The sequence below is a fragment of the Acanthochromis polyacanthus genome, chromosome 19 (assembly GCF_021347895.1).
Source record: "Acanthochromis polyacanthus isolate Apoly-LR-REF ecotype Palm Island chromosome 19, KAUST_Apoly_ChrSc, whole genome shotgun sequence".
Lineage (NCBI taxonomy): Eukaryota > Metazoa > Chordata > Actinopteri > Pomacentridae > Acanthochromis > Acanthochromis polyacanthus.
Window position 1 is genome coordinate 32379864 of NC_067131.1, and position 18854 is coordinate 32398717.

The 18854-nt window shown below is 42.3% G+C and overlaps 1 protein-coding gene and 1 long non-coding RNA gene across 8 annotated transcripts; one reads left to right on the forward strand and one right to left on the reverse strand.

Moving 5' to 3' along the window:
• Nucleotides 1-1054: 1054 nt before the first annotated feature.
• On the reverse strand, nt 1055-13358 carry LOC110972313 (protein phosphatase 1 regulatory subunit 3C-B-like). 6 transcript variants are annotated; one of them, XM_022222704.2, is made up of 4 exons: nt 13119-13357; nt 6005-6358; nt 2028-2173; nt 1055-1958 (listed from the first exon to the last, which is right to left on the reverse strand). In XM_022222704.2, exons 2-4 carry the CDS (start codon nt 6342-6344, stop codon nt 1608-1610), a joined length of 837 nt encoding a protein of 278 aa, XP_022078396.1. In that variant the 5' UTR covers nt 6345-6358; nt 13119-13357; the 3' UTR covers nt 1055-1607. The 6 variants fall into 6 exon arrangements, with proteins under 6 accessions (XP_022078396.1, XP_022078395.1, XP_022078394.1 ...); XM_022222703.2 differs by adding an exon at nt 12723-12745 and having other exon boundaries at nt 1057-2173; nt 13119-13358; XM_022222702.2 differs by adding an exon at nt 12712-12745 and having other exon boundaries at nt 1057-2173; nt 13119-13358.
• Nucleotides 6573-11328, forward strand: LOC127531101 (uncharacterized). 2 transcript variants are annotated; one of them, XR_007937989.1, is made up of 11 exons: nt 6573-7121; nt 7222-7631; nt 7672-7731; nt 7812-7891; nt 7972-8161; nt 8242-8681; nt 8762-9491; nt 9532-10151; nt 10212-10931; nt 10972-11091; nt 11212-11328. It is a non-coding gene; the product is annotated as an uncharacterized LOC127531101 (long non-coding RNA). The 2 variants fall into 2 exon arrangements; XR_007937990.1 differs by lacking the exon at nt 10972-11091 and having other exon boundaries at nt 7222-8161; nt 9532-10121; nt 10782-10871; nt 11172-11220.
• Nucleotides 13359-18854: the final 5496 nt, after the last annotated feature.

The window sequence follows — 18854 nt, forward strand, 5'->3', positions numbered from 1 at the left end:
CACATGAACACACATTGCTACTTACAACCACTATAATCCTCCCCATGAGTCACACATTCTCTGTTTTCTACAGGTGCAAATCAGAAATCGTACTTCCGGTCCCGCTGAGATATTTGGTGCAAAACTACAAAACGATCCGATCTGTGTATAAATTCTATGCTCTGAGATTGACAGACTTTTCGGCCAGTCAGAGAGACGCTTTGCCCGCCCAGCCAATCAGAGGCTTTTATTCCGTCCGAGGTCGCTTTACCGAGTTCCGGGTGTGGAATTTCACGATAGAGTGTAGGGAGTTCTTGTTTTGGACGGCTGGTCTGCTCTAATCTCTATAATGCGCATTTCCCAATGACTCAAATAACTTACATGGATGGGATCAGCAAGTTCTGATTTTAGCGGAAAGTTGTTGACGGGGGGTGGGGGGGGGGGGTGTTGCGGCGGCGGCGCAGCGACTTCCAATCGCTGGGCCGTTTACAATCGTCGTTAACAAGCTATCGTTCACGTCGTTACCATTGCGCGGGAGTATCAGCGACAATAAAGTGTTCAAACTTGTGAAATCAGCGTTCAAATAAATGAAATCCGCGGATCCGCGGTAAATTCCCATCCCTGAAAAAAAGCGGAATTCCGCGAATCCACGGAAAAATCACATCCCTGAACTAATCCATTCCTCTTAGTATATTGAAATCAAAGCCGACACTCTCTCCACCGTGAAATTCCACAGCCGGAAGTCGGACGGAATAAAAACCTCTGATTGGCTGGGCGGGCAAAGCGTCTCTCTGACTGGTCGAAAAGTCTGTCAATCTCAGAACATAGAATTTATACACAGATCGGATCGTTTTGTACCAACTATCTCAGCGGGACCGGAAGTACGATTTCTGATTTGCACCTGTAGAAAACAGAGAATGTGTGACTCGTGGGGAGGATTCGAGTGGTTGTAAGTAGCAATGTGTGTTTGTGTGTTAAAGGGCACAGCTATTTTCATGGTAAATTATTTCACATACTTATTGCACAAGTTCACATTCAGATTTGCACATATTCAAATTCTCACTTCGTACAATACAGGTGCACAAGTATGTTTTGCACTTAGTGTGCTGCAACAATAGATGCAAAATGTGAGCGTGTCAGTGTTGAAATATGTGACTTGTAGAGAAGGATTTGTGCACCTGTGAATGTGATTTTATGAATGTGTATTTTTGTGTTTTATTTGTGGGAAGAAAAAAACCGACACATACAAGAATTTATTTTCCAAGTACACGACTCAGAGTGTGGGAAATCAGACTTGCTGATACAAATTCAATGTACACAACTACAAATTTGATGGTACAGGTGCTCAAACATTTTGCACCTGAAATACCTTCATAGAAAACAGGTTTACTGCAGTACATCCTACCCTCTAGTACTACATGTACCCTCTACTACTACATTGGGATCAGACCGGGACATCCCTGATCGAGACTTCCTGTTTGCCTCCAGTCCACCCAGAGGTCAACATCTGTCTGTTCCGTGTTCAGGTAAAGTGACTGCAGTGAAGCGGTGCTCGGTGGGTTCTTGATGCTTCCCAGAATAAGATGGCTTCAGTGCTGGTGGAGTGTAAAAGTCATTAAAAGCAGGTGTCACCAGTAGGGGGCGCTCCCATCTATCTGCCCCCAGCTCTGCCATTCAGGAAAGATCCCCACTGAGGTCCGTGGGCTTCCAAACGGGTCAAACTCCATCTGCTCCCTGGTCCCTGCCCGTTGGTTCTGCTTCCCCGCTGGACTCTCAGCGCTCCGGCTGGGACCTGACAGCACCAGGCGGTAGTTGTTCCCCAGGTTGTTGTCCCAGAACGTCTGCTCCCGGGTCTGGTACCGGATGCAGAACTCCACCCGGCTGCAGGGCTCCAGCAGATCCGGCACCGAGACGGAGAAGGAGAAAGTGTCGGTGTTGGAGCCGCCGTAGACATTGTTCAGGTACCGGCAGCCCACGTCCTGGAAGGAGCGCCACGAGTCGAAGGTGATCCGAACTAACACGCTCTTCTCAAAGCAGATGTTACGCACCTGGACGGAACCAGACAGCAGCCGGTCCTGAACAGAACACGTCTCCAGACACACCTGCTGCGCTTTGAGCCGGTTCCTCAGGTCCAGGTAGTCTTCAGCTGGCGGAGTGAAGTCCAGAACCAGAACAGAACCACCGTCTGTCGAGTCTGGAGGGTAACAGGAGGAAGATTAAAGGAGGAAGAAATAAACCTCAAACACGATTGACAGTTTAAGCTGCAAACTTGATCAGACCAGAACAGCTTCATGTTGACCGGAAACACACAGGAGAAGGACTGTTGGTGAAGATCCAGAGGAACTTCCAGAGGATTGTAGCTCAGAACAGTCAGGAAACAGAACCCAGATCAGGTCTACATTTATTCTGCTGCTATTTCACCTGAACATGACACTGTAGAGTCTTTAAAATGTGAGGAAAGCATGACATCATGTTAGTTTTACAGGTCTGAGCAACTTATTTATTCACTTCATGAAATGATGACGAATGTAGAACGTTTCCTGTTCTGTTACAGAACGTTCACGAGCTTAAAGGTTCCACTAAAGTCTGTCAGTGCTTCAGTCTATAATCCTGCTTTTATTCTGTTTATGTAGCTTGAAATGAGCTGCTGCTGGCCCCGCCCCTTCAGGAAGAAGACTCTCTGTGTGTGACTGACAGGTGAATGAGCCTTTCTACTGAAAATATGTGTGAATCCTCAGCAGGCACAGCTTTTAATTAGCTGATTTATAAAATCAGTATTTGAATGTCGCGACGGCTGGTTAACTGTGTTTATATAGAACCGTTACAGCTGGTTAACTGTGTTTATATAACCGTTACAGCTGGTTAACTGTTTATATATAACCGTTACAGTTGGTTAACTGTTTATATATAACCGTTACACCTGCTTAACTGTGTTTAAATACAACCGTTACAGCTGGTTAACTGTGTTTATATACAACCGTTACAGCTGGTTAACTGTGTTTATATACAACCGTTACAGCTGGTTAACTGTGTTTATATACAACCGTTACAGCTGATTAACTGTGTTTATATACAACCGTTACAGCTGGTTAACTGTGTTTATATATAACCGTTACACCTGCTTAACTGTGTTTAAATACAACCGTTACACCTGCTTAACTGTGTTTTTATATAACGGTTACACCTGCTTAACTGTGTTTTTATATAACCGTTACAGCTGGTTAACTGTTTATATATAACCGTTACACCTGCTTAACTGTGTTTATATACAACCGTTACAGCTGGTTAACTGTGTTTATATAACCGTTACAGTTGGTTAACTGTTTATATATAACTGTTACACCTGCTTAACTGTGTTTATATACAACCGTTACAGCTGGTTAACTGTGTTCATATACAACCGTTACACCTGCTTAACTGTGTTCATATACAACCGTTACAGCTGGTTAACTGTGTTCATATACAACCGTTACACCTGGTTAACTGTGTTCATATACAACCGTTACACCTGCTTAACTGTGTTTATATATAACCGTTACAGCTGGTTAACTGTGTTCATATATAACCGTTACACCTGCTTAACTGTGTTTTTATATAACCGTTACAGCTGGTTAACTGTGTTCATATACAACCGTTACACCTGCTTAACTGTGTTCATATACAACCGTTACAGCTGGTTAACTGGGTTAATATATAACCGTTACACCTGCTTAACTGTGTTTTTATATATCCGTTACAGCTGGTTAACTGTGTTCATATACAACCGTTACAGCTGGTTAACTGTGTTCATATATAACCGTTACACCTGCTTAACTGTGTTTATATATAACCGTTACAGCTGGTTAACTGTGTTTATATACAACCGTTACAGCTGGTTAACTGTTTTTATATAACCGTTACAGCTGGTTAACTGTTTATATATAACCGTTACAGCTGGTTAACTGTTTATATATAACCGTTACACCTGCTTAACTGTGTTTATATACAACCGTTACAGCTGGTTAACTGTGTTTATATACAACCGTTACACCTGCTTAACTGTGTTTATATATAACCGTTACACCTGCTTAACTGTGTTTATATATAACCGTTACAGCTGGTTAACTGTGTTTTTATATAACCGTTACAGCTGGTTAACTGTGTTTTTATATAACCGTTACAGCTGGTTAACTGTTTATATACAACCGTTACAGCTGGTTAACTGTTTATATATAACCGTTACACCTGCTTAACTGTGTTTATATACAACCGTTACAGCTGGTTAACTGTGTTTATATACAACCGTTACAGCTGGTTAACTGTGTTCATATATAACCGTTACACCTGGTTAACTGTGTTTATATACAACCGTTACAGCTGGTTAACTGTGTTTTTATACAACCGTTACAGCTGGTTAACTGTGTTTTTATATAACCGTTACAGCTGGTTAACTGTTTTTATATAACCGTTACAGCTGGTTAACTGTTTATATATAACCGTTACACCTGCTTAACTGTGTTTATATACAACCGTTACAGCTGGTTAACTGTGTTTATATACAACCGTTACAGCTGGTTAACTGTGTTTATATACAACCGTTACAGCTGGTTAACTGTGTTTATATACAACCGTTACAGCTGGTTAACTGTGTTTATATACAACCGTTACAGCTGATTAACTGTGTTTATATACAACCGTTACAGCTGGTTAACTGTGTTCATATACAACCGTTACACCTGCTTAACTGTGTTTTTATATAACCGTTACAGCTGGTTAACTGTGTTCATATACAACCGTTACAGCTGGTTAACTGTGTTCATATACAACCGTTACACCTGCTTAACTGTGTTTTTATATAACCGTTACAGCTGGTTAACTGTGTTCATATACAACCGTTACAGCTGGTTAACTGTGTTTATATACAACCGTTACAGCTGGTTAACTGTGTTTTTATATAACCGTTACAGCTGGTTAACTGTTTATATATAACCGTTACAGTTGGTTAACTGTTTATATATAACCGTTACACCTGCTTAACTGTGTTTATATACAACCGTTACAGCTGGTTAACTTGTTTATATACAACCGTTACAGCTGGTTAACTGTGTTTATATACAACCGTTACAGCTGGTTAACTGTGTTTATATACAACCGTTACAGCTGATTAACTGTGTTTATATACAACCGTTACAGCTGGTTAACTGTGTTTATATATAACCGTTACACCTGCTTAACTGTGTTTAAATACAACCGTTACAGCTGGTTAACTGTGTTTTTATATAACCGTTACAGCTGGTTAACTGTGTTCATATACAACCGTTACAGCTGGTTAACTGTGTTCATATACAACCGTTACAGCTGGTTAACTGTGTTCATATACAACCGTTACACCTGCTTAACTGTGTTTATATATAACCGTTACAGCTGGTTAACTGTGTTCATATACAACCGTTACAGCTGGTTAACTGTGTTTATATACAACCGTTACAGCTGGTTAACTGTGTTCATATACAACCATTACAGCTGGTTAACTGTGTTCATATACAACCATTACAGCTGGTTAACTGTGTTCATATACAACCGTTACAGCTGGTTAACTGTGTTCATATACAACCGTTACAGCAGGTTAACTGTGTTTATATACAACCGTTACAGCTGCTTAACTGTGTTTATATACAACCGTTAAAGCTGGTTAACTGTGTTCATATACAACCGTTACAGCTGGTTAACTGTGTTTATATACAACCGTTACACCTGCTTAACTGTGTTTATATCCAACCGTTACAGCTGGTTAACTGTGTTCATATAGAACCGTTACAGCTGGTTAATTGTTAATATTTTACTGTTATAGCTGGTTAACTGTTTATATATAACTGTTACAGCTGGTTAACTGTTTATATTTTACCGTTACAGCCCTGGTAACGGTGTTTTAATAAACTGTAAACAGCAGCTGCTCACTGAGGTGAAGATTCATCTCGTCTGAATGTGGATCTTCCTCGCTGCATGAATAAAGCAAATTATTGCTGATGATTAATGAAGGACCCACCTGTACCTTCCCCCAGGTGAATGTCGTCGGCAGCGCCCTCTATCTCTGTCAGGTGGAACTGCAGCTCGTCTTCGTCCTCGTCCTCGTGGAACACGTGCACGGCAGTTAACGCCAGACCCTGAGAGTCTGCGAACACCACGCTCTTCTTCTTCCTCCTCACCTGGCCGCTTTCTGCCGCTGATGATGAGGACGTGGTTACCTTGGCAACGCGTTCACAGCACAGGCAGGGTCGCAGCATGGCGGCTGATGGCGAGCAGCGATTGTCATGGTTACTGAGGAAGAGGCACAGAGGAGGAGAGCTGGACAGACAGAACCTCACCGCCACGTCCACGGGCATCATGGGAGATGGAGTCCCTGAGAACGAAGAGCGGGTTCTTCATGAACTTCCTGTTATCAGCTGCTGGAACATCACAGGTTAGTTCATTACTCTGTCGTTCTTCAAGACACCGACCTTCACTGCAGGACTGTAGCAGCGACATCATCGCAAGGAAACGTTACGAATCAAAGTTCCAATAAAACACAGTGGAGCCACATGTTCAATGGATGTGTTTATCCTGCATGTAAACACACCGCTTCTAAAAACCACACGCATGGGAGGTGACTACAGGTCATCATAGGTCACTACAGGTAAGTAGAGGTCACTACAGGTAAGTAGAGGTCACTACAGGTAAGTAGAGGACACTACAGGTAAGTAGAGGACACTACAGGTCATTAGAGGTCACTACAGGTAAGTAGAGGACACTACAGGTCATTAGAGGTCACTACAGGTAAGTAGAGGACACTACAGGTAAGTAGAGGACACTACAGGTCATTAGAGGACACTACAGGTCATTAGAGGTCACTACAGGTAAGTAGAGGACACTACAGGTAAGTAGAGGACACTACAGGTCATTAGAGGTCACTACAGGTAAGTAGAGGACACTACAGGTCATTAGAGGTCACTACAGGTCATTAGAGGACACTACAGGTCATTAGAGGTCACTACAGGTAAGTAGAGGTCACTACAGGTAAGTAGAGGACACTCCAGGTCATTAGAGGTCACTACAGGTAAGTAGAGGACACTAGAGGTCATTAGAGGTCACTACAGGTCATTAGAGGTCACTACAGGTAAGTAGAGGTCACTACAGGTAAGTAGAGGACACTACAGGTCATTAGAGGTCACTACAGGTAAGTAGAGGACACTAGAGGTCATTAGAGGACACTACAGGTCATTAGAGGTCACTACAGGTAAGTAGAGGACACTACAGGTCATTAGAGGTCACTACAGGTAAGTAGAGGACACTAGAGGTCATTAGAGGTCACTACAGGTCATTAGAGGTCACTACAGGTAAGTAGAGGACACTACAGGTAAGTAGAGGACACTACAGGTCATTAGAGGTCACTACAGGTAAGTAGAGGACACTACAGGTAAGTAGAGGACACTACAGGTAAGTAGAGGTCACTACAGGTAAGTAGAGGACACTACAGGTCATTAGAGGTCACTACAGGTAAGTAGAGGACACTACAGGTTATTAGAGGTCACTACAGGTAAGTAGAGGACACTACAGGTCAGTAGAGGACACTACAGGTCATTAGAGGTCACTACAGGTAAGTAGAGGACACTACAGGTCATTAGAGGTCACTACAGGTCATTAGAGGTCACTACAGGTAAGTAGAGGACACTACAGGTCATTAGAGGTCACTACAGGTAAGTAGAGGACACTACAGGTAAGTAGAGGACACTACAGGTCATTAGAGGTCACTACAGGTAAGTAGAGGACACTACAGGTCATTAGAGGTCACTACAGGTCATTAGAGGACACTACAGGTCATTAGAGGTCACTACAGGTAAGTAGAGGTCACTACAGGTAAGTAGAGGACACTAGAGGTCATTAGAGGTCACTACAGGTCATTAGAGGTCACTACAGGTCATTAGAGGTCACTACAGGTCATTAGAGGTCACTACAGGTCATTAGAGGACACTACAGGTCATTAGAGGTCACTACAGGTAAGTAGAGGACACTACAGGTAAGTAGAGGACACTACAGGTCATTAGAGGACACTACAGGTCATTAGAGGACACTACAGGTCATTAGAGGTCACTACAGGTCATTAGAGGTCACTACAGGTAAGTAGAGGACACTACAGGTAAGTAGAGGACACTACAGGTCATTAGAGGTCACTACAGGTCATTAGAGGTCACTACAGGTAAGTAGAGGTCACTACAGGTAAGTAGAGGACACTACAGGTAAGTAGAGGACACTACAGGTCATTAGAGGTCACTACAGGTAAGTAGAGGACACTACAGGTAAGTAGAGGACACTACAGGTCATTAGAGGTCACTACAGGTAAGTAGAGGACACTACAGGTCATTAGAGGTCACTACAGGTAAGTAGAGGTCACTACAGGTCATTAGAGGTCACTACAGGTCATTAGAGGTCACTACAGGTCATTAGAGGTCACTACAGGTCATTAGAGGACACTACAGGTCATTAGAGGTCACTACAGGTCATTAGAGGTCACTACAGGTAAGTAGAGGACACTACAGGTCAGTAGAGGACACTACAGGTCATTAGAGGTCACTACAGGTCATTAGAGGTCACTACAGGTAAGTAGAGGACACTACAGGTAAGTAGAGGACACTACAGGTCATTAGAGGTCACTACAGGTCATTAGAGGTCACTACAGGTAAGTAGAGGTCACTACAGGTAAGTAGAGGACACTACAGGTCAGTAGAGGACACTAGAGGTCATTAGAGGTCACTACAGGTCAGTGGAGGTCACTACAGGTAAGTAGAGGACACTACAGGTCATTAGAGGTCACTACAGGTAAGTAGAGGTCACTACAGGTCATTAGAGGTCACTACAGGTCATTAGAGGTCACTACAGGTAAGTAGAGGACACTACAGGTCATTAGAGGTCACTACAGGTCATTAGAGGACACTACAGGTCATTAGAGGACACTACAGGTAAGTAGCGGTCACTACAGGTAAGTAGAGGTCACTACAGGTAAGTAGAGGACACTACAGGTAAGTAGAGGACACTACAGGTAAGTAGAGGTCACTACAGGTAAGTAGAGGTCACTACAGGTAAGTAGAGGACACTACAGGTAAGTAGAGGTCACTACAGGTAAGTAGAGGACACTACAGGTAAGTAGAGGTCACTACAGGTCATTAGAGGTCACTACAGGTAAGTAGAGGACACTACAGGTCATTAGAGGTCACTACAGGTAAGTAGAGGACACTACAGGTCATTAGAGGTCACTACAGGTAAGTAGAGGACACTACAGGTCATTAGAGGTCACTACAGGTCATTAGAGGTCACTACAGGTAAGTAGAGGTCACTACAGGTCATTAGAGGTCACTACAGGTAAGTAGAGGACACTACAGGTAAGTAGAGGACACTACAGGTCATTAGAGGTCACTACAGGTCATTAGAGGACACTACAGGTCATTAGAGGTCACTACAGGTCATTAGAGGACACTACAGGTAAGTAGAGGACACTACAGGTCATTAGAGGTCACTACAGGTCATTAGAGGACACTACAGGTCATTAGAGGTCACTACAGGTCATTAGAGGACACTACAGGTCATTAGAGGACACTACAGGTAAGTAGCGGTCACTACAGGTAAGTAGAGGTCACTACAGGTAAGTAGAGGACACTACAGGTAAGTAGAGGTCACTACAGGTCATTAGAGGTCACTACAGGTAAGTAGAGGTCACTACAGGTAAGTAGAGGACACTACAGGTAAGTAGCGGTCACTACAGGTAAGTAGAGGACACTACAGGTCATTAGAGGTCACTACAGGTAAGTAGAGGACACTAGAGATCATTAGAGGTCACTACAGGTCATTAGAGGTCACTACAGGTCATTAGAGGTCACTACAGGTCATTAGAGGTCACTACAGGTCATTAGAGGACACTACAGGTCATTAGAGGTCACTACAGGTCATTAGAGGTCACTACAGGTAAGTAGAGGACACTACAGGTCAGTAGAGGACACTACAGGTCATTAGAGGTCACTACAGGTCATTAGAGGTCACTACAGGTAAGTAGAGGACACTACAGGTAAGTAGAGGACACTACAGGTCATTAGAGGTCACTACAGGTCATTAGAGGTCACTACAGGTAAGTAGAGGTCACTACAGGTAAGTAGAGGACACTACAGGTCAGTAGAGGACACTAGAGGTCATTAGAGGTCACTACAGGTCAGTGGAGGTCACTACAGGTAAGTAGAGGACACTACAGGTCATTAGAGGTCACTACAGGTAAGTAGAGGTCACTACAGGTCATTAGAGGTCACTACAGGTCATTAGAGGTCACTACAGGTAAGTAGAGGACACTACAGGTCATTAGAGGTCACTACAGGTCATTAGAGGACACTACAGGTCATTAGAGGACACTACAGGTAAGTAGCGGTCACTACAGGTAAGTAGAGGTCACTACAGGTAAGTAGAGGACACTACAGGTAAGTAGAGGACACTACAGGTAAGTAGAGGTCACTACAGGTAAGTAGAGGTCACTACAGGTAAGTAGAGGACACTACAGGTAAGTAGAGGTCACTACAGGTAAGTAGAGGACACTACAGGTAAGTAGAGGTCACTACAGGTCATTAGAGGTCACTACAGGTAAGTAGAGGACACTACAGGTCATTAGAGGTCACTACAGGTAAGTAGAGGACACTACAGGTCATTAGAGGTCACTACAGGTAAGTAGAGGACACTACAGGTCATTAGAGGTCACTACAGGTCATTAGAGGTCACTACAGGTAAGTAGAGGTCACTACAGGTCATTAGAGGTCACTACAGGTAAGTAGAGGACACTACAGGTAAGTAGAGGACACTACAGGTCATTAGAGGTCACTACAGGTCATTAGAGGACACTACAGGTCATTAGAGGTCACTACAGGTCATTAGAGGACACTACAGGTAAGTAGAGGACACTACAGGTCATTAGAGGTCACTACAGGTCATTAGAGGACACTACAGGTCATTAGAGGTCACTACAGGTCATTAGAGGACACTACAGGTCATTAGAGGACACTACAGGTAAGTAGCGGTCACTACAGGTAAGTAGAGGTCACTACAGGTAAGTAGAGGACACTACAGGTAAGTAGAGGTCACTACAGGTCATTAGAGGTCACTACAGGTAAGTAGAGGTCACTACAGGTAAGTAGAGGACACTACAGGTAAGTAGCGGTCACTACAGGTAAGTAGAGGTCACTACAGGTAAGTAGAGGTCACTACAGGTCATTAGAGGTCACTACAGGTCATTAGAGGTCACTACAGGTAAGTAGAGGTCACTACAGGTAACTAGAGGTCACAGTGCTTTCAGCTTCAGTCCAGCACATGAGTCAGACCAACATGGTAATTGAGTTAAAAGTTGTCTCTTCTATTTTGAAAACACTTCAGTTCAAAATGTTTCTGAAATCATCTGAGGAAAGAAATAATCTGCAGCTGAATCTGTCCTGCTTTAAGTTCCAGTTCAGATGTCTGAGGACAGTTTGGTGATGCGTGGGATCTCCAGAGGCTGCATCTAATTTACATAAAGTAGAATAGTTTAGTCTACTTTATGTAAATGAGCAGCAGGGAGAATCACCACTACCAGACCAGCATGCAGCATATTTACATGATGATAAACATATCTAGTGGACACACAGCTTCACAGTCAACACAACAACAGCAGCAGTCTGTCGTTTATCATCACACAGACTGAACTTTAACACTGAAACATAGGAGAAATCCTGGAAGTGACCTGTTGAAATATTTATAAAGATAATTATGAGCCAGTTTTGAAGCCGCGTGTCCACTATGTTTGCTTTTCATGCACGGCAACGTACCGCACCTGAACATGTAACGGCCGGTGGGCGGTCACTAGTGGACCACAGCGTGGTCACATGACCGAGCTTTCAGCTGACAGTCCAGCAGATGAGTCTGATAAACACAGCGGCTGGACCACAAACTTTCCCTTTTATTTCTAAAACACTGATGGTTACCATGTGTGCTCAGATCCAGCTGTTAGAAGCTTCTCCTCCACAGTGAACTGTGTTCAACACCTTCTTTAAGCTGCTTTCCTCCCCTGATTGGACAAACGCATCGACTCGGGCGCTGGTCTGCTCCTGGATTTCAAACCGGACCAACATGGCGGCTCGGCTGCAAACTTTGTCTATTATTACAAAAACACTTCAGGGAAAAGTGTTTCTGAAATCATTTGAGGAGAGAAATAAGCTGCAGCAGCTGAATGTGTCCTGGTTTTATTTCACTGATGGTTAGTTTAGATGTTTGAGGACAGTTTCAGGATGTGTGGAATCTCTGCATGCTGGAGTCCAGTCTATGTAAATGAGCTGCAGGTAAACACACCGGATCACAGCTGGAAACACCCCACATGTGGCATTCTGGTCCGGTTGTGGTGCGTTTCCATCTGTGATCCGGTGTGTTTACCTGCAGCTCATTTGCATAAAGTAGACTGGACTTCTACTTTATGTAAATTAGATGCGGCGTGCAGAGATTCCCCAAAAGCTCGGTCATGTGACCACGTAGTGACCTGCTGTTGCTGTCATGTGACCATGCTGTGGTCCACTAGTGACCGCCTGCTGGCCGTGTGATGTTCACATGTGATGCGTTGCCGTGTGGGAAAATCACATACAGTGGACACACGGCTTCAGGTTGTGAACACTCATGACAGGGTTTTCCATAAATAAACAGATAAACAACAGAGCAGTGACTTACTGGTAGCTCACCTGTCCAGGTGTCACCTGTCCGTCTACCTGTGCAGGAGGGAACAACAACTAATACTTCTTCAATAACAGCAGCTGGTTCAGCAGTGGAACTGCAGCTGATCAATAACTGATCAGTAAGTCTGATTAATGATTATTAGCTTCAGTTTTAAAAAGAAATTTGATGTTAGTGTCTGAAAGCTGATCATTTAAACCTGCTGGTTATTTACACTGGTTAGTTAAACCGGTTACTAGCTAAATTGGTTAGTTAAACTGGTTATTATATACACTGGTTTTAGTTAAACTGGTTACTAGCTAAATTGGTCAGTCAAACTGGTTATTATATGTACTGGTATTAGTTAAGCTGGTTACTAATGAAGCTGCTCCGTGCAGCAGCTGTGGCGCAGTTTAAAATCTCACCTGCTGCTCTTCACTGGACGCGCAGAGATACAGCCGCTCAGGTTTGGTTCAGTTCGGGCCTGTCCGGCCCTATTCGGCTGGTTTCGACCCTGTTCGGCTGGTTTCGGGCTGATCCATCAAGAAGGTTGCAGTTTGTTCGTTTTTCTTCACTTTCTTTTCATTTTTCAGCCATTTTAAAACACAGACACCGTCCTCGCGCTCAGCCCCGCCCCCCGAACACTCACACAGCACGAGCACACACAGCAGCCAATCAGAGCGCAGTGCCGTCCTCCGTCCAATCAGAAGCAGTACTGGGTTGACGAGGGGGGGGATCCCTGAGCGCTGACTGACAGGAGGAGGAGCTGCTCCGCTGAATAAATGATCAAGTAAGGTTTAATAAACGGAGTAAAACATCATGAGAGTAAGAAGAGAAGCAGAAGAACATTATTTACCTCAGAAATAAAGACATTTCACCACAATCTGATGAATCTCAGGAATAAACCAACCGAGTGTTCAGAGTGAATCTGCTTCATTATTGTTCATCTGTGTTTGTGGTAAACCACAGTTATTTATGTTTATTTATCAATAAGAATAAAAGGACTTTTAATATTTAAATCAGCCAGTAAATCTCCATAATTAAAGCTTCAGGGGCTGAGCCTTAATATGATTATAGTCTAGTCGAGATGTTTTATTTTATGTGAGCATTAAAATGTCAATTATTCAGGTAGTTTGACATCATGACTCTGCAGGATGTGAACCTCAATAGAAGCTTCATTTTCCTGCTTTAATACTCTGAATAAATAACAGTGACTTCACTCAAGCCTGTTCTTATCAGTTCTTTTTTTATTGTTATGCCTCCATTCATTTAGTTTCTGTCTTTATAAAGCTTCCTGAAGCTTTTTTTGCTACACTATATAAATACATGAAACCAGAAATCAGCATTTATTGTTCTTCTTTTAAAACCAAGCAGACCTTTTTTATTTAAACATTTTATTTGGTGAATGAATCCACTCTTTAATTATACATTTGTCATTTCATTGTTCTGTTTATAAAAGTGATGACGCTTCATCAGGCCGGTGAACCCTGTCAGGCAGTGCTGAGGGCAAAACTGTCCCAATCCACTGCTGCTGACTTTTATTTTGAAAGTGTGTCCAGCTTGTCATTAATGTTTGGTCATTTCCTGCAGAAAGTAACTTCTATTTTTTATGTAGAAATCAGGTTTGTGGTGAACAACAGCTGAATCCATCAGGTATTACCCTTACAGGTACACCTCACCTGTCATGGGTGGAAACCCGTTCAGGTAAGCAGAGCAGCCAATCAGCAGATTCAAACTTACAACCTTCCTGTTGGAACCAATCCAACGCCACACAACAGAAAGCATGAATCGATGGAAAACCAGCAGCAAACATTTCCAGCAAACCTCCTCAGGGTTAGTTCACCTTCATCCATTCCATCCATCCATCCATCCATCCATCCATCCATCCATCCATCATGCATCCATCCATCATCCACCCATGATCAATCATTCATTCATCCATCCATCCATCATCCATCATCATCCATCATCCATCCATCATCACCATCATCCATCCATCATCCATCCATCATCCATCATCCATCCATCCATCATCCATCCATCATCCATTCATCATCCATCCATCCATCCATCATCCATCCATCCATCATCTATCATCCATCCATCCATCCATCATCCATCCATCCACCCATCCATCCACCCATCCACCCATCCACCCATCCATCATCTATCCATCCATCCATCATCTATCCATCCATCCATCCATCCATCCATCATGCATCCATCCATCATCCACCCATGATCAATCATTCATTCATCCATCCATCCATCATCCATCATCATCCATCATCCATCCATCATCACCATCATCCATCCATCATCCATCCATCATCCATACATCCATCATCCATCCATCATCCATCCATCCATCATCTATCATCCATCCATCCATCCATCATCCATCCATCCACCCATCCATCCACCCATCCACCCATCCATCCATCCATCATCTATCCATCCATCCATCCATCCATCATCTATCCATCCATCCATCATCTATCCATCATCCATCATCATCCATCATCCATCCATCATCATCATCATCCATCCATCATCCATCCATCATCCATCATCCATACATCCATCATCCATCCATCATCCATTCATCATCCATCATCCATCCTCCATCCATCATCCATCATCATCCATCATCTATCCATCCATCATCCATCCATCATCCATCCATCCATCATCCATCCATCACCCTTCCATCACCCATCCATCATCCATCCATCCATCAACCATCCATCATCCATCCATCATCCATCCATCCATCCATCATCCATCCATCACCCATCCATCACCCATCCATCCATCCATTATCCATCCATCATCCATCATCCATCACCCATCCATCATCCATCCATCCATCCATCCATCCACCATCCATCATCCATCAATCATCCATCATCCATCCATCCATCCATCCATCCATCCACCATCCATCATCCATCCATCATCCATCTATCTTTATGATTCACAGCATGTGAAACTATTAGTCTTTGGGTCAGGACCCAAAATTTCAGATATCGGTACCACCCGAGGTGACTAATTCTTTTTGGTATTGTTAACTTGCTATATGTCTCTAGTTTGGATTTTGATATGATAGCTCTTGCATACTCACTGCTAAATATATGTTATCACTGGTTTAATGGACATGACCCACAATGAAATGCATGGAGTCTGAGCCAAAAGTCCTATCAACACAGCAGGACAATTTGATGGGATTTTTCTTCATTGCGAAACAATATGAAACACCACATTCTACACATGACCTGAATAATAACTTTACAGCTCAGAACAATGCTATGACAAACATGAGACTGAGAAAGATTTTGTTGCTATGGTAACAAGATTATCTGTAAGCAGGACGTAACAATAAAATAGTGAAAATTTCAAAGTTAAACTCTATATAAGTTTAAAAAAAGACAAACCATGTCTTGTGATTTGTGGTCAGTGTGAGACAGCAGACTATAATTTCCAGTTAAACAACAAAATACCTTTTAGATGGAGTCAAAACTGTCAGAATTGTGATGAAAAGTTCAAAATATAACCCAGTTATAACAGACTGCTACCAGAATTCATCATATGCCAAAACACTGTTGCAAAGACTATTTCCATTACGAAGCTGAATATTAAAATGCTTTTGCAGCTTTTATTTTCATTATATTTCTATCAGTTCCATCCTGTTGTGCTCTGTGCGCTAATTCTCAGAGAACACTACAGAGTTATAATGAGACGAAGATTCAACCCGCTGAAACCCAGTGATGATATTAATGTAATTTATTTTCCTTTTTAAGCTGCTTTTAGCCTCTAATCAAGAAAACAGTGAGACTTTATCATTGTTTGAATTTTTCAGGATTTTGTGAAAACGTTACAAAAACGCAACATCTTTTAGTGTATGCAAATATTCCAACTTAATTTTTTAACAAAATGCACAGATGATCAGGCATTGATGATTCAATAGTATCAAAATGTGTATCTTAAAATGAATTGTATTGATATGAAATTGTTGGATACGGCACAATAAAATGCAAATTAATTTAACAAGTCAAAGCTCTAATTGCAGTCGATGCTAGAATACACCGCCACACAGCAAAACAGCTGTAAGAACATTATCTTATTACAACTTTATTTTTTTGAACTTCCAAAAGTGGAATTGTATTAAATCAGTCCTCCACTATTAGTTTCTATTTACATATTGAACATTCTAATGGTTTCTGGTGTCTGAGGACTCTAACTGGTGGATTTCATCCTCTGTGTCTCCTGATATGTGAAACTGAAGGCAGCAGTTTTTTTTAACTGAAGCACAAACGAGCATCACACTGCTGTTGATGTGTGTACCTGCTAATATACTGTTAATCCTAGACTAAATTAACTGGGTAAACCTTTAAACTTGACCCCATAGGCCATGGTATACAGTACAGATACTGTATATTATTATATAGATGGAATAACTGATTAATTCACTCCTGACCCAGTGATGGTTCTTCTGTGTAAACAAGCAGCATCCATTAAAGCCACGTGTTGGTTTTTTTTTGTTGTGCTGTGTGGCTCTCTCAGAATTTCTTGATGACACTTCTCACTCCACTTCTGGACACTTGGAAACGCTGTGATAACTTTGTAGACCCTTCTCCTGCTTTGTAAGCATCAACAATTCTTTTTTCCTTTTGTTTTTGGCATGATGCTTACTCAAATAATAGCTCAAATCCTTAAGTTTTTATACTGTGTGTAAAGTAGAGACTGACATTTTTTTGGGATTCCGCGGGATGGGAGTCAGCTTTACTATTGATCACGTGATTGGGACAGTACAGGATAAAAAGTTAACGGGAGCAGACGGGAGCGGGAACCAATCAATAAGACAAAATATAATTTATGACATGTGCCGCCATTTTGTAGTTTTTTTGCCAATAAGCCTACACTGTAATGGAAGTGAAAAGAACTACACGGCCCAGAAGCCAACAGTGCTTCCGGCCGCTGCTCTCCGCCGTAATTCAAAGAAGAAGAACAGCAATGGAAGGAGTTAACACTGGCGTAGAATCTGATGTGCTAAAAACTGATTTGCAACGCAAAGTAAGAAGTAAGGACCTATCTATTAAGCTGACAGAAATGGCAGGGAAGTCGGAAATATTGCTCAGCTTCACGAGAGTCGAGTGTGACGGCGTTAACACGCCGTATGCCGCTTGCAAAACGTGTACCGATCTTCCAAAACTTCTGTACCGCTACCTTGGGAGCGGTACAGAAGTGGGAGCCATTTTACCAGGAGTGGGACGGGACTAGATTTTTTTCTGTGGGAGTGGGATGGGACAGGAGTGAAAATCCACTCCCGTGTCATTCTCTAGTGTAAAGTGCAGGACAACCCCAGTTTTAACTTGACTGATTGATTGATTGACTGATTGATTGATTACAAGCTGTGAGCATTACAAAGTTAAAGCACATGATTGCACAACAGCGGTTTGTGGTTTGGATCAATAAAAAGGTAAATTCTTCAGGGGGTAATAATTTTGACCCTGGTAGTTTTTGGTTTTTGTTGAATAATTTTGTTTCTGTGTGCAAAATAAAATGAAGTAAGCTTCTAAAATAAAACCAGGATGTTTGGAAAAGCTGAGATAGAAATTCCTTGATGTGTTTAACAGCACTTGGGAATGAAAAAAAAAACAAACTTAAATTTCATGGCGAGGCTAATAATTTTGTCATAAACTGTATTATACTTTTTAAAAAATATTTTGAGTTGTTTATCACTAAAAATCTTTAAATATGAATAAAAATACTACAGATCAAATATTTGTTTGGAAATTGTTCCTAAAGAGAGAGCTGGGGGCGTCAGTGAAAGACATGCTGTTTGAACTTGGAATGTGGTATGTCTTACACTATTAATATTTTCCTAAAATACATTCCAAAAATGTTGTAATTTTGCAGTTCAGAGTGTGGGGTGCTGGGATATGTAGTGTTTGTCTACATTCAGGCAGAGATAGGTACAGCTGGACAGCCTTAAAACATGTAATGTTGCAGCTGTGGGCCTCAGAGAGTTAAATGGATGCAATCCAGTGGTTATGGTGAATGTGAACGTTTCACAAAAAGTGACTAAGCTGCCAGCGTGGAAAGGCGATCACGTCTTAATGCACTTATATTAACCCAACGTACATTTTAGTACCACTTTG

Bases quoted from the DNA above. Each gene is read 5' to 3' on its own strand.
- LOC110972313 (XM_022222703.2), bottom strand. From the start codon at position 6,344: ATGATGCCCGTGGACGTGGCGGTGAGGTTCTGTCTGTCCAGCTCTCCT. The intron at 2,174-6,004 runs GTGGGTCCTTCA...GTTACCCTCCAG, and splicing joins TCACCTGGGGGAAGGTACAG to ACTCGACAGACGGTGGTTCT.